The 15925-nt window shown below is 40.5% G+C and overlaps 1 protein-coding gene across 1 annotated transcript in view; it reads left to right on the top strand.

Annotated features, from left to right (window-relative positions):
* The first annotated feature begins 565 nt into the window (after nucleotides 1-565).
* The window catches only part of LOC137344431 (neuron navigator 1-like), a 420186-nt gene continuing 404826 nt past the window's right edge, over nucleotides 566-15925 (top strand). Inside the window, exons 1-2 of the mRNA XM_068007396.1 lie at nucleotides 566-653; nucleotides 9541-9680. Coding sequence (XP_067863497.1) covers nucleotides 643-653; nucleotides 9541-9680 — 151 coding nt within the window. The 5' untranslated portion in view covers nucleotides 566-642. The remainder of the gene's footprint in view (nucleotides 654-9540; nucleotides 9681-15925) is intronic.

The following is a 15925-nucleotide window of genomic DNA, read 5'->3' as shown; positions in this document are numbered from 1 at the left end:
GGTGCCTTTTGAACTTTTGCAATAGCTTTCAGAATATTTGTGACACTTCCCTTAAATTGGTCCTATCCCTCTAAATTTCACACTCACCATTGGTGTACTCATAAAACCATTTGAATTTGCATTTTGACCTAAGAGTGATTGTGGAATTGAGCTTATCCCAGAAAATTAGTTGCTGTTAGCACTTTGCCATGCTGGCAGGATTCACATCAGTTCTTAATCAGCCAGAATTGCCCTGCATCTACAGATGAAAATTGTCCCCCCTCTGTCAATTGTGTGTGCTACATTCTTCATATGAGTTCCATAGACAGCATTACAAAAGGGTCTTTAAATTATGGAAAAGTAATAATATATGCTGATATAAGCAAATGTTTGTCATATGTCAATTTATTTTACCCTCAATAAGTAACTTTATAGATCTCGTAAGAATCGATGTCTTCATATGTTTTTGTCTCCCAAACGATTGTGTATGGCTAGATTCTACCGTATTTCTAAGAATTTTGTATTCAATTGAATTTAAAGGTGAAAGTATAACTTATGTGATTTTCTTTTTTCTAGAAATAGGCAACTGGATATTAATGGCTATTGACAACACAACATCCCGTCATCTGGCACAGGACTCAGACTGACATTCCCCACATAGACATGCAGTCCAGGTTAGCGCCTCTCTGATATTTATGGCATCGCTACATGCTCAGGCTAATAAATTATTGTGCATTAATAAATGGCAAAATGTCCCTGGATTCTTGGTGCCAAAACAAACCACGAAGACTGTCAAGTTTTATGCAGTGGTATTTAATGTTTCAAGCTTAGCATCTCCTTCAATATATATGTGGCTTTAAAAAATATGTAGACAGTGACAGAGTTTAATTTTTTCGTCAAGTATCAGTGCTGACTTTGCAATGTGTTGAAAACATGGAGAAAGATGGATAGCTTTTTTTTATTCGTTCATGGGATGTGGGCGTCGCTGGCGAGGCCGGCATTTATTGCCCATCCCTAATTGCCCTTGAGAAGGTGGTGGTGAGCCGCCTTCTTGAACCGCTGCAGTCCGTGTGGTTGTGGTTCTCCCACAATGCTGTTAGGAAGGGAGTTCCAGGATTTTGACCCAGCGACGATGAAGGAACGGCGATATATTTCCAAGTCGGGATGGTGTGTGACTTGGAGGGGAACGTGCAGGTGATGTTGTTCCCATGTGCCTGCTGCTCTTGTCCTTCTAGGTGGTAGAGGTCGCGGGTTTGGGAGGTGCTGTCGAAGAAGCCTTGGCGAGTTGCTGCAGTGCATCCTGTGGATGGTACACACTGCAGCCAAAATGCGCCGGTGGTAAAGGGAGTGAATGTTTACGGTGGTGGATGGGGTGCCAATCAAGCGGGTTGCTTTGTTCTGGATGGTGTCGAGCTTCTTGAGTGTTGTTGGAGCTGCACTCATCCAAGCAAGTGGTGAGTATTCCATCACACTCCTGACTCGTGCCTTGTATATGGTGGAAAGGCTTTGGGGAGTCAGGAGGTGAGTCACTCGCCGCAGAATACCCAGTCTCTGACCTGCTCTTGTAGCCACAGTATTTATATGGCTGGTCCAGTTAAGTTTCTGGTCAATGGTGACCCCCAGGATGTTGATGGTGGGGGATTCGGTGATGGTAATGCCGTTGAATGTCAAGGGTAGGTGGTTAGACTCTCTCTTGTTGGAGATGGTCATTGCCTGGCACTTTCTGGCGTGAATGTTACTTGTCACTTATGAGCCCAAGCCTGGATGTTGTCCAGGTCTTGCTGCATGCGGGCTTGGACTGCTTCATTATTTGAGGGGTTGCGAATGGAACTGAACACTGTGCAATCATCAGCGAACATCCCCATTTCTGACCTTATGATGGAGGGAAGGTCATTGATGAAGCAGCTGAAGATGGTTGGGCCAAGGACACTGCTTTGAGGAACTCCTGCAGCAATGCCCTGGGGCTGAGATGATTGGCCTCCAACAACCACTACCATCTTCCTTTGTGCTAAGTATGACTCCAGCCACTGGAGAGTTTTCCCCCTGATTCCCATTGACTTAAATTTTACGAGGGCTCCTTGGTGCCACACTCGGTCAAATGCTGCCTTGATGTCAAGGGCAGTTACTCTCACCTCACCTCTGGAATTCAGCTCTTTTGTCCATGTTTTGATCAAAGCTGTAATGAGGTCTGGAGCCGAGTGGTCCTGGCGGAACCCAAACTGAGCATCGGTGAGCAGGTTATTGGTGAGTAAGTTCCGCTTGATAGCACTGTCGACGACACCTTCCGTCACTTTGATGATTGAGAGTAGACTGATGGGGCGGTAATTAGCCGGATTGGATTTGTCCTGCTTTTTGTGGACAGGACATACCTGGGCAATTTTCCACATTGTCGGGTAGATGCCAGTGTTGTAGCTGTACTGGATCAGCTTGGCTAGAGGCGCAGCTAGTTCTGGAGCACAAATCTTCAGCGCTACATTTCGGGGCCCATAGCCTTTGCTGTATCCAGTGCACTCAGCCGTTTCTTGATATCATGTGGAGTGGACCGAATTGGCTGAAGACTGGCTTCTGTGATGGTGAGGATATCGGGAGGAGTCCGAGATGGATCATCCACTCGGCACTTCTGGCTGAAGATGGTTGCAAACACTTCAGCCTTGTCCTTTGCACTCACGTGCTGGACTTCGCCATCATTGAGGATGGGGATGTTTGCAGAGCTTCCTCCTCCCGTTAGTTGTTTAATTGTCCACCACCATTCACGACTGGATGTGGCAGGACTGCAGAGCTTTGATCTGATCCGTTGGTTGTGGAATCGCTTAGCTCTGCATATAGCATGTTGCTTCCGCTGTTTAGCATGCATGTCGTCCTGAATTGTAGCTTCACCAGGTTGGCACCTAATTTTTAGGTACGCCTGGTGCTGCTCCTGGCATGCTCGTCTACACTCCTCATTAAACCAGGGTTGATCTCCTGGCTTATTGGTAATGGTAGAGTGAGAGTATGCCGGCCCATGAGGTTACAGATTGTGCTGTCAGAGAATTACAATGCAGAAATAGTTAGGTTCGGATGTCACCTTATACTGTAGGAGTGAGTGGTTTATGTTTGAGATGGAATCACTTCCTTGAACTCACTTTTTGTGGAGGTTTTTTGATGTTTGAATTTCAAAATATTACCATATGATTTAGGATGAAGAGTATCGCCTATTTTCCTCAGGTTGCTTTTTTAAACGAAATTGTAAATATAAGTAAAAAGGTGAGCGAGATAGATAAAAGCGGTAACAGACTATTTGGGAGTGAAATTAATCTTGTGCGGTAACGCAAAACGGGCAACACAAATCAGCAGCCCGATTTACACACCACAAAGAAAATTAGGCAGATTGTAAAACGCGCTGCCCATTCGCTATCGCCCATTTTGTGGTATTGGCCAAGACGAATTTCACCCCCTGTCTATAATTAGTATTGCTCTGAGTCTTGGTCTCATCATAAAATAGGTGAAAGCAAATTAGCATGAAAAAGAGAGAAAATACTTCTTAAGGACAGTTAAAGCCTTATCAATGTCCTATCCTGAGAGTATTGTTGGGAGGGGGAGGGGCATGGTTATAAATCAAAAGTGAGTCCTGAATTTGATTAGTCAGTCATATAATGGAATCAGAATGATTGATACTTACTGTTTAAAATTAATCTAAATACTGTGCAGTTCAATAACAACATAACAATGCTATAGATAATTCAGATTTATTTTTATAAAATGTCATTATAGAACCGTATTATAATTTATGGCAATATTATATTAAGAATATAGTGCAGTTTTTCAGTGTCAAATGCATTGTAAAACATCAGTTACAGTTTCTCTGCAGGACAAATTAATCAATTGCAGCAGTTTCATAATAATAAAATACAGTGTTATGATTTAACAATGGGTTGATTGTACAAAATATGAATTTCTAAACATTTCAACACCATTTTAGAAGATCTATTCCATTGATATCTAGGCGGTCTTGGACCACAGGACTAAATGCCTGGTATTCTGATAGCAGCCATGATGTCTTCACTTTGTACTGTTCCTCTATTATTTGAAGGAGAAGGGAGACTGGGTGGTTAGCTTAAGGGGAACAAGGAGCCTCTCTGGAGTCCTTACTGATGACCCCATTCAGAAATCCACACATGCACAGATCGCTATTATAGCAAGGCTCATGTCATCGCTAAAATTCTGGTGGAAAATACCATTGCTCAAGTCGAGATTCCATTGTTTGGATTGTTGGGGAAGGGTGGGGTGCAGGGCGGTGTGGCTATATCTCCAAAGTGGTAGCCATCTGTTGCATCTTGAACAATGTTGCCATCAATAGAGAAGTTAGAATGCAAAAGGTGACTGAGGAGGCTCAATCCAAATATTTAGTAGAGAACAGTGAGGAATAGGAGAAAATTACTTAATGCCTGTGAAGACATGTGTGCTAATCACTGACAACACATTCACCCAAGTGACTAATCTGGCTCCTGCACAAATTGTTCTGTCCTGTTTTTCACAATATAGCGCACCATCAACACTACACCCTCCATTACACTACTGTACCTCAACTACCGTGCATCTGCTACCAACTTACTCAAATAGATTCTTGGGACCATGTTTGAAAATAGCACTACCATTTATATCCCTACAAGTGAAATGTTTGTATTGCACTACTGCTTGAAATCACAGTACTTCCCCTTTTGCTTGTCTTCTCGAACCTAATCTACTGGATGTGGTCCTGTTCCTCAGGATCTTCATGCACAGCCCTCCTCTATTTATATCTCTAGGTTCATATCCCAAGTCACTTCACAGAAGTTATGCTTTTCTATGTTAAAGATGCTATAAAGATGTAAGTTGTTTACCATATACATTCACCAACCTAGAAATCTGCTCTCTTTAGTGAACCACTTAGCAAATGTTACCTGTGGGGCCATTTGGTGAGTGAATTATAGGGAATTGTAGAAGATTGCCCTGCATGATAAATGTGAGCCAATAAAATAGTGCTGATCAGGTAGTAGTGTGTTAAATAATGGGCCGGAAATTGCTTTAAAAATAATGGTGAGCCCAACAGAGGGGTCATCGTTATTAGTGGAGTAATTGAAGAGCAAGTCCTGGCGAGCACATGTGCACAGTCAAATGTGGAAATCCAGAACTTGTTCTTCCTAGCTGGCGATCTGACAGCTTCGCCTTAAAGGTATATCGACAGCTGCAATCAATAGAATCAATGGACCGACGTCAACTTGCTCTCCTGCCCAGCTGGAAACTAACTAATATCGCCACAAAACAGGCACGCTCAATTTTTTAAGTCTAAACTAAAAAAGTTTAGCTGTTTAGTGCGCTAAAAATGAACTTTTAAAAATGTGGAGTCTCATTACTCTTGATTTTTAATAATTTTTGGAAATTTAAAAAAAAAAAAAATTTTTTTTCCAACTTTTTCGTTCTGTCTCTTTATCTCAGTCTTCTAATCTTATCCTCACTTTATTTTGCTTTCTCCATGTCATTTTATAATACCTTATCGGGCACATCCGGGTTTTTAGTTTGCACTGTTTGTCTATGAACAGCACTTCCTAGTTGTCGCAGTGTGGCTTGCTTCAAGCTGATTGGTTGAGGGGACATAGAGATCTTTCCACCACTCACACAGCCTGGGAAAGATCGCTGATGTTATTTGAACTTGCAGTTCAAGGAAGTGACCGCTAAAAAGAGCAACTTACTCACCAATATTGCTATATTGCTCGGACCAATTTACGAGCTAATATTATACATTTGCATTTTTTCTTTAGATATAATACATGTCACCTATTCATGTCTCTGCCCAATGAATCCACAAAAGTGATAAATGTAATACCAAATTTTAATGGCCCAAGAAACAAACTGGAGAATGCAGCTGTTTAAATGATTGAGATTTGAATTTACCCAACTTTCATTACTACTGAGGAATTTAGTTCTGGCCAGTTATCAACTAGACTGTGACTGCATTGGCATCACCCTCTTGACAATAGCATAGACCACAATGCAGACAAATAACATATCCCATCAAATGTTTTATGACAAGTTATGATGCTCATCAAGCCATTTGTGAGGAAGTCCTGGCACCAGTTGCCTACCTAATGAGGGCTTAAACCTATGCTTGTCATTTGCCTAATGACCAGCTAATGACCATCCTCCTGGGGATGGGAGGAGAGTTAAGCAATGTCTCTTTGGGATCGAGAAGGCTTCAAGATGATATGCATGGCAATGAAAGATTGAAACTGAATCATCTCTCCAGGAAAGACTTGTTAATCTTTTATCTAAGCTAGGCAGGTTTGCAGTACTTCAAGGTACTGTTGATTGCACAGCCAGTCTAGCTCATTAATGGGATCTGGAGGGATAAACCTGTTGCAGAGAGCTGGGATTCTGCCCACTTGGCTTCAGATATAATGCAAGCCAACGCCCTAATGGGTGATGTGGTCCTGCCTGGACAAGTAGTGAGAAGTTTATCAATGTTAGTAAGCTGTGAGGCTTTAGCTGGTCTCTAGCAGTATACTGTGCATACATGAGGGCTCCTAAGCCATGGCTCTTGCCAGCCTGCACCTATGCTCTCTCTACTTGGGGAAATGTGGTGTGTACCTACAGGGAGAGCCATATTTTTCTATATGTTCTAAGTTTGCAAAGAAACTTACCAGCCACTGTTGTGGGAGACCTCCACCTCAACTTTTTCAATTTCCTCCAAACTCTCAAAAATAAAAGGTATGTCACTGTCCGTTTGGCCTCAGAGAGCTTGTTCATATCCTGGGTTCCATTTGTGGTTGTGATCCTTATTCAGTGATGGAATGCATTTTACTCCTTCACAGCCTTTTCATGTCATTGAACAATATCCTGACATGGCATGTCCTCCCAGGAGCAAACTTCTCTTAGGCCAGCTTTCTTGTTCATTGGAATACTTAGTGTTAGTGGCTTGGCAGTACACATTAGTATAAATTCATTGATCTTGTGCTTCCAGTGGGGAGCCACACTCAATATGAATGTGAGTTGGAGAAATGTACCCACAGTGTTGAAACCCTATCTCTGACTTGTGCTCCCTTTGATGCGGCTCCCCATTGGAATTAATGTGGAGAGTAGTTCATTCATCCCGAGCAATTGCAATGATTTATTCATTTTATGTAACTCGGCACTATTTGAGGGGCAAGAAGACTGGATGGATGGCCACTAAGGGAGCAAGGCTGCTTTACACCTTTTAAAGGAGCCCAAGGTCATGAGGAGAAGAGCGATATAATTAAGCGCACACTGCTCCCAAGGGTGTGGTCCATCATTCTCTCTAGAACCTCCTACAGGAGCAGCTGCAAATCAGTAACTTAAAGTGGTACTGTTCTGCCTCTCTGCCTTACTTCTGTCATGTTTTAAATTTGCAACCAGTTTCCCTTTAAGGGTGACCAGCAGCCCTTTAACAACTACTGGCACCAGATAACCCAATTCTTGGGTCTTCCCAATTCATCATGTGCTCGGAGTGCCAAAAAGGATGTGGGGAAGGGTGCAGCTCCATTTGATGGCCAGTGGGCTTGCTGAATTTTAAGTTCCCTGCATACCTTGGAAACTTGGCAAGAAGGGGGCATGGGGCGAAGGTGGGTGGACCTTTAAAGGCCCAAGGATATCTGAAAGTATGTGTTCAAAGGGCTTTTCTGGGCTCTCTTTGTAATTTCTTTTGTTTATTTTAATGCTGGCATTTAGCCTTTTAGAGCCTTTTGTTGGGGCCTCGCATGCAGTGAGTGGCATATTTGGGAAAAACATGGCTGCACTGCCTGTGATTTTCTATCCATTAATATCAGTGGATTTTCTTATTAGCCACTTATTGTATACGAGATCCTGACGATGATCCATGTGCATTCCTCATAATTGAGGACAGTACTTTGTCAGCTTGGCTCAGTGGTAACATCATTGCCTCTTAGACAGTAGGTTGTAGGTTCAAGCACCACTATAGGGACTCAACCATATAATCTAGGCTGACACTCCCTATGAGCATTGCTTTTTGGTAGGTGTTACCGATTGGGCAGTCAGCTGTCAAAAGTAATTCCTTGGCTGTGAATCACTTTAGATCATTTTGAGGATGTGAAATATGCTATATAAATGGAAATTATTTTAGTGCAGGGAAAAGGCAAATGGTGTATATCTAAGAAATGATCAAGTTGCATTTCAATTTAGAAGCATATTGGAATGGTTTTAGATGGGAAGAACAAATCCTTCAAAAAACTCCTTTCGTCCAACAGCAAAGAGGTTCAACACACTATCACCAATGCCTTTTGTCCATTTGAAAGTTACTATTGGAATGGTTAGATTTGAAACTTGGGACCTCTAAAAGGGACCACACTATGGAGCAGTCAATAGATTTTGGCAGACAAAAGGCATTCTATGTGAAAAGAACATGGTACATCAGAAGAAAAAAAAAATTCTACAGTATTTGCATAAACATGTCTGTAATGCAAGATACCACAGCATTGGTTATTTCTATATTTACAGTTCAGTTTAGTCTTACCGGCTGGAAGCAGAATTAAATGTCCTGGAAAAAATGGATCCAAGAGCTTGTTGGAGAAAATGACAAAGAATGTAAGACAGGTTTAAGTGATATGAGGAAATCAAGAACAAGTGATGATACTGAAAAATAATTAGATGCACATCAACCAAAAAGGAGTTTTTTTGCAATTTGCTGCAAATCATATGTATTTGAACCTGGGACTTCAATAAATAGATATATGACATTGTAGAAATATTGTTAAATGCAATTTTTATTTTGATTGGATAATCATTCCAATATTTATATAAAATATGCTTTGCTGAAAAAAAGAGTAAAATGATTAAATAATCAATCTTTACTAAATTTCTTGTGAACCAACCAGAAGAGAAAATTGAAAATGCTGGAAAAGCTCAAAGTCAGGCAGCATTTGTAGAGAACGTTAGTTAACTTTTCAGTTAACTCCCTTTCTTTCTCCACAGATGCTGCCTCAATTGCTGAGCTTTTTCAGCACTTTCTGTTTTTATTTTAGATTTCCAGCATCCGCAGTATTTTGCTTTTGATTCAGAAGAGAAAATTGCTTGTTCTGAGTACTAATCTCAGTCCTTGTGTCATTATTTCTGTTCATTTGTTCCAACTACTGTTCAACCATAGGATTAAGACATTGTAGTCAGCAATGTGTATGCCTTATTTGTGATATAGTAATGAATGGCTTGTGGTAAATATTAAAGTTGGCTTGGGCGCTTGCCAATCCCCACCCAACACATACCCACCTTAATATTTATTATTAAGCTGGCAGCTGAACTAGTGGTCATGAACTGCAACTTTTAATCTAAAATAAAACAGAAGTTCTATAATGCTGCAGACATATCGTCTTTCTAAAGAGTGGTGAGGTAATTTCTTTACTTTAGTCTCAGTATGTGGATTAGCATAATTGAACTTTTTTTTTCTCCCTGCTGATTCCAGCGCTGTTTCCATTTGTGGTTAAACCCAGATAGTCTCTTTGCTCTTGTGCAAAGCGCTATTCTCTCTCTTGAATCTGCTTCATATTTACACTCAAGACATTATGTTTTTTGCTTCAGGATTCCTGGCCCCACTACAAGGGCAGCAGCAGCAGCCAGCAACAATACCAAGTCTTTCACTGCCATGAACAGACAAGGTCAAACTATTAGCAGTTTGAACAAACACAACCCCCTGCAGTGCAAATCCGGGAGTCAGAAAGGTAAGGACAAAATGTGTACCGGTGCATTTTAAAAGTCAGATAAATTTGAATGGTGGCAAAATAAATTAAATTACAGTACCAAGGAACAAAGCTTTGGGAGCATTGTTGTATTAAGTTGATAGAACTAGGGTTGCTTAACTTGATAATAATAGTGCTACTTATAGGAATCCAAATTTGTTATAATTTGTCTTTTGCACAGGGTTTGCATTTCATGTCTTGCTTCAATGTGCTATTGAAAGATTCAGTATTGTATTACATGAGATTGCTGTATATATTTTACTAAAAATTTTATCTTAGATGAAGCAATATTATCATTACCAATATTATGAGGAAAAATGATGCAAAGCAAAATATTTACAATTCAAAGTTAGTCTTCTGTTTTAAAGTCTGAGTATTGCAGTGGTGAGATTTATAAACAGGGTGTGGTGCCTTAACAGGCTACAAAATGTTTTTCTGCAGTTATTCAAAACTACCAGTAAACGGTTAATTGCTGTGTTCATCCAGTACATGGATTTGTAACCTTTTGTACTAAGTAAAATCGTCTACATTTGTTAAGCTGTTAGCTGTTGCTTAATATTTTAACTTTATTTTAACACCGTGGAAAGATTTAGATACTTATTAAAAATGTTGAGATTTATTTACTATTTTGACTATTATGCTTAAAACAACTAGAAAATGTTGTTAAATACCTGTGTCTAAGTAGTGCAACAAAATTTTTATTCTTCTGGCCAGGCACACTGTCGGGTGTATTTTAACAGTGATGGAAGCAAGAAGCTATGGTTATATTTTCCACTCACATCACTGTGGAGCGGAGGAAGGCAGATGCATACTCAAATTCACATACTGAGTTCTAGTTACTGGCCTTCAATTATCTATCCAACCTCCAGTGATTGAGAACAGATGACAAGATACTCGGCTCTTTCTTTTCAATCACTGGAAATGGAAATGTGGTACAATAACGTAATGGTGGTTTAAACCTTAAAGGTTAAAGTTTGAAAAACTTCTATGCTGGCTGCAGTTGGCCTGTAGACGATGCCCATGCAATCACCTTTTCCAAGTGTGGTCCTAAGTGCCATCAATCGGTCTTACAATGTCAGATCAGCAGTTAAACAGTGGAACTCGCATGAGGGAGGCTATAACTTGGGTATTAACTGCAAGTCTTGCTAAAGACCTGAACAGCCTTATTGTTTAGTGTGTTTTATCAGTTATGTATAATGTGTTCATATGAACGTTTCATTTTAAGTAGTAGTAGATAATGTAACATATGTACATTTGATTATTTATGTTATAGCCAAACTGTTTTATATTAAAATGTCAAGGTAAATTGTGTAGAGCAATTAAAAAAACACTCTGAAGTTAGTATGATGCAAAAATTATAATTTAGATGTTGATTAAATCCATTTGTAGATAAAATTGATTTGAATCAGATGTGTAAAATTGTAGCTCCAAGAAAAACCGTGGCTCATGGGTTGGGTTTAATGTACTTTAGTAAGGCAGAGAAGAGTGTAAATGCTTGATCCAAAATAAATGTCTTTTCCCAATATAAAGGCGGATTTTCATGGAATGGCAGTCATGGTACATTTACACTGTAGCCTCTGAGATTGCATTCAGCTTAACTGAGGATGATCTGGATTGAATAGGATGTCAGAGGATTTATATCTACAGCTGCCTCATTCACTTCATGTGCTTGCCAATATTAAATTACCAGCCCAAGGCATGCGGTAAAATACTCATTCTTGTTACAAATGCAGATTTCCTGCTGTTTTCAATACTCAAATGTGAATCTCCTATTCCGTAGTCGAAGTCAGATGACAGAGGTTTTTGCTTTAAATTATCAGTATATAAATAATTCTGCAACAGATATACTTAAAGGTTTACCGTAAGTCAGGCAGAAGATCGTGCCAAATGCAGACATACAGCTGTAGCATAAGAAGGTCATTTGTAACTTTCAACAATGTTGCCAGCATTCAAGGCATGGTAAGTGCCCGCTGAACTAAAGTATTCAAGTGATAGATAAATATTAAAATAAACTGTTAATGTTTATTCTGGTCTTTGAGAACTTGTCAAAACCAAATACGAACTGCAGATTTCAATTAACAGTAAACAGCTAAAGGGTCGTATCTTGGCAGTAAAGATGTGTAGACAGGGAAAGCTAGCCAACAACCTTTAAAACATGCCTTTGGATATTAGCACTTATTAACTATAATAGGAAATAGTTTGTACTTGATTTTTAAAATAATGGGAGTAATTTTGACTTTGGGCAATAATGATTCAGCCGCCCGTTATACATCTATCCTAATTTTCATTTCCGCAGAAGTCAATGTGTAAGATGAATAATGGGTGCTGAATTGATATCGCCCATTTTACACTATTGCCGAAAGTTAAAATGACCCTCAATCTAAAAAGATAAGTGCAGAACTCTTTTACCATATTTGATTTTCATGTCTTTTGTAATTTTGACAAGCAACATTGAAACACTTCTACAACTGCTACCAAAGTTGCCATAAAATGTAAATGAATAGACCCTAATCTGGTTAAAATACAAGTTTTACAAAGCTATGTGTTAATAATGCAATATGCAAAATGCTCCTGATAGCAAAAGATTTCCTTCAAATCTGTACTTAAATCACAATTGTTTGATGAAAAATCAATTGGAATGGAATAATGTCTAGTATAAGCATAACAGTGTTCTCGGGTCAAGACCAGATGTTTGTCATTAACTGTTTTTCCTTCAGATACAAGCACAAGTTGCAAAGTGCCAAAATAAGTACGGAAACAATTAAACTAAGGTTTTATTTTCCAAGTTATTTGTATACAGGAAAGTCATCAAGGAAGTATTAGAAAATAAGTCCTGCATGAGCAATAAGTTATTTATAAGTAACATTTTTAATTTGTTTTACTATTTACTTCTGCATTTCTTTTTGTTTCTCACTTATAGTTTTGGTTATATTTATCTTGCTGACATGTCTCCTTTTGCATTTATTCTCTTGTTGCTTGTTTTTGTATCTGTCTTTGTCTTCTCTTCTTCACAAGATTGCAAGATGAGGAAACCTTTTGGCTCTTTTCTGAACCACCTCCAGAGCTTGAATGTCTCCCTTGTGACCAGAACTATGCACAGGTGTGGTCTGTAGTGATTAGGCATGTTGGGAGCGTAACGTGCAAAAACCAGCCGACTACTTTCAACGTCATTAGTGTTTCAACACCATTCATGAAATAATTATGTGGCCAGTTGATTCTAATATGCAAAATGTTATTTGTATTAAATTTCATTTCTTATTGATCTGGCTATATACATACCATGTGTAGCTCAATTTTTAGTTCCCAAGCTGCCTCGTTAAATTCACCTGCTCCACCAAGTTTGGTACCATCTGTGAATTTGACCAGTTTGCATCTCTTCTGTATCTAAACCTTCTCTTTTCTCTGCTGTCTATCTGTTCACACATACCTGTCGGGAGCATGTTAATGGTTGCACTGGCTCTGGCAGCTAGCTGAGTAGTATGGAGGGACAATTATGGCCATAGAGATTCTCCTGCCATTTTGGAAAAATGGTCAGGGCATATCGTGGCATAAGCTTCCGCACATTAACAGAGTTTGGCATCGTCTTGCCTGTATCTGTGTATGAATCAAGGCTGTTACTGCTGATGGGGATCTCTATGAGCTGGGGAATATTCAGCAATATATCTAACTAAAAGGCCTTTTATGGCAGGAGGCTGAATAGCAAATGTTCTCATTCTAGTCTTTAACTCGCATCATAGATCATAAAACCATTGTGAAGCTATGCCTAACTAATTGAATTTTATGCTACATGTTCTACAAGGACAAGAGCAGTAAAGTCTGTCGAAAGACACTGTAATTTTTAAGTTCCCAAACCTAGCTTGGTGGCATGGAGCACTGATAAATGGGGAGTGAAATTAGACTTTGCCACTAGCGTGAAAAATGCTCTTTGCGAATTGGCAGTCCGTTTTACACTGCTCCCGATTTTCTTTTCCATTGAAGTCACTGGAACTTGGCCCCCAGTTCAGTCTGGGCGGCAGAATCGATATTGTCCATTTTACACTATCGCACAAAGTCAAAATTATCCCTCCCCCCGCCGACCCCCCCGCCCCCCCCCCCCACCATCTGCAAGGTTACAGGCGATCACTTAGTTAGATTAGCAAAGTCTCTTGTTATTTGAAAAAACGTGCTGTAAAATGCAACTTTGTGCTCTAAATTATCATGTATGAGTTTATAGGTTGAGCTTCAGTATACCTGTAAACAGATTAAGGTGTTCACGAGGAATCGTTTTTTATCCGTCCCACTAACCACTAAGTACTGAATGAATTGTGACCCCGGCCTAGTACCAAATGTAGCCCAGTGAAAAAGACAAGGATGCTACAATATACATCCAAGTTCTGATCAAGCAATTTTCTTACTTCCTTTCAGCATTGATGAAATCCGAAATTGTAATATTTCTCTTTTTAAAAAAAATAAATCCTGTTTATAATTTTAACCCTCAGAGTGTTGGATCTGTTTTATTATTCATAATGGGGAGAGAGGTTCATCATATCTTTTCTCCCTACCAGAAAGATATCTCTCTCCCTCTTTCTTTCTGTATTTCCTCTCTCCCTCCTCACTCATTCTTACAAATAAAAGCTGTCCAGACAAATACAATTTTAGCCAGCTTCAATCTTGTAAATGTCTCCCACTTACGAACTGAGATGATATTACATAAATTATTGCTAGAATGTTCCAGGGTAAGTGTCAAATTGAATTAGCTATCTTGTGTTTTTTTTAATTCGTTCATGGGATGTGGACATCGCTGGCGAGGCCAGCATTTATTGTCTATCCCTAATTGCCCTTGAGAAGGTGGTGGTGAGCCGCCTTCTTGAACCGCTGCAGTCCGTGTGGTGACGGTTCTCCCACAGTGCTGTTAGGAAGGGAGTTCCAGGATTTTGACCCAGCGACGATGAAGGAACGGCGATATATTTCCAAGTCGGGATGGTGTGTGACTTGGAGGGGAACATGCAGGTGGTGTTGTTCCCATGTGCCTACTGCCCTTACCCTTCTAGGTGGTAGAAGTGGTGGGTTTGCGAGGTGCTGTTGAAGAAGCCTTGGTGAGTTGCTGCAGTGCATCCTGTGGATGGTACACACTGCAGCCACAGTGCACCGGTGGTGAAGGGAGTGAATGTTTAGGATGGTGGATCGGGTGCCAGTCAAGTGGGCTGCTTTGCCCTGGATGGTGTCGAGCTTCTTGAGTGTTGTTGGAACTGCACTCATCCAGGCAAGTGGAGAGTATTCCATCACACTCTTGACTTGTGCCTTGTAGATGGTGGAAAGGCTTTGGGGAGACAGAAGGTGAGTCACTCGCCACAGAATACCCAGCCTCTGACCTGCTCTTGTAGCCACAGTATTTATACGGCAGGTCCAGTTAAGTTCCTGGTCAATGGTGACCCCCAGGATATTGATGGTGGGGGATTCAGCAATGGTAATGCTGTTGAATGTCAGGGGTAGGTGGTTAGACTCTCTCTTGTTGGAGATGGTCATTGCCTGGCACTTGTCTGGCGTGAATGTTACTTGCCACTTATCAGCCCAACCCTGGATGTTGTCCAGGTCTTGCTGCATGCGGGCATGGACTGCTTCATTATCTGAGGGGTTGCGAATGGAACTGAACATTGTGCAAGCATCAGCAAACGTCCCCATTTCTGACCTTATGATGGAGGGAAGGTCATTGATGAAGAAGCTGAAGTTGGTTGGGCCTAGGACACTGCCCTGAAGAACTCCTGCAGCAATGTCCTGGGGCTGAGATGATTGGCCTCCAACAACCACTACTATCTTCCTTTGTGCTAGGTATGATTCCAGCCACTGAAGAGTTTTTCCCCGATTCCCACTGACTTCAATTTTACTAGGGCTCCTTGGTGCCATACTCGGTCAAATGCTGCCTTGATGTCAAGGGCAGTCACTCTCACCTCACCTCTGGAATTCAGCTCTTTTGTCCATGTTTGGACCAAGGCTGTAATGAGGTCTGGAGCCGAGTGGTCCTGGCGGAACCTAAACTGAGCATCGGTTTATTTCAGAATACTTAAACCCGGATCAATTTAGGTTCAACTGGCCAAATTGCAAATATGTATAATGTGATTTTGACTTTCCTAGTAATTTTAGCTTTTGGTTTTGCAGTTCACGTGCAGTAAATGTTTAAAGAATCTATAATTGGTCCCAACACCATATTTACAAATATTAGATCATTCGGTTTTCAGCTAAGGATGCCT

This window comes from Heptranchias perlo, chromosome 27, assembly GCF_035084215.1.
Source record: "Heptranchias perlo isolate sHepPer1 chromosome 27, sHepPer1.hap1, whole genome shotgun sequence".
In the NCBI taxonomy this organism is placed as follows: domain Eukaryota; kingdom Metazoa; phylum Chordata; class Chondrichthyes; order Hexanchiformes; family Hexanchidae; genus Heptranchias; species Heptranchias perlo.
This window is presented reverse-complemented; position numbering and strand designations above follow the sequence as displayed.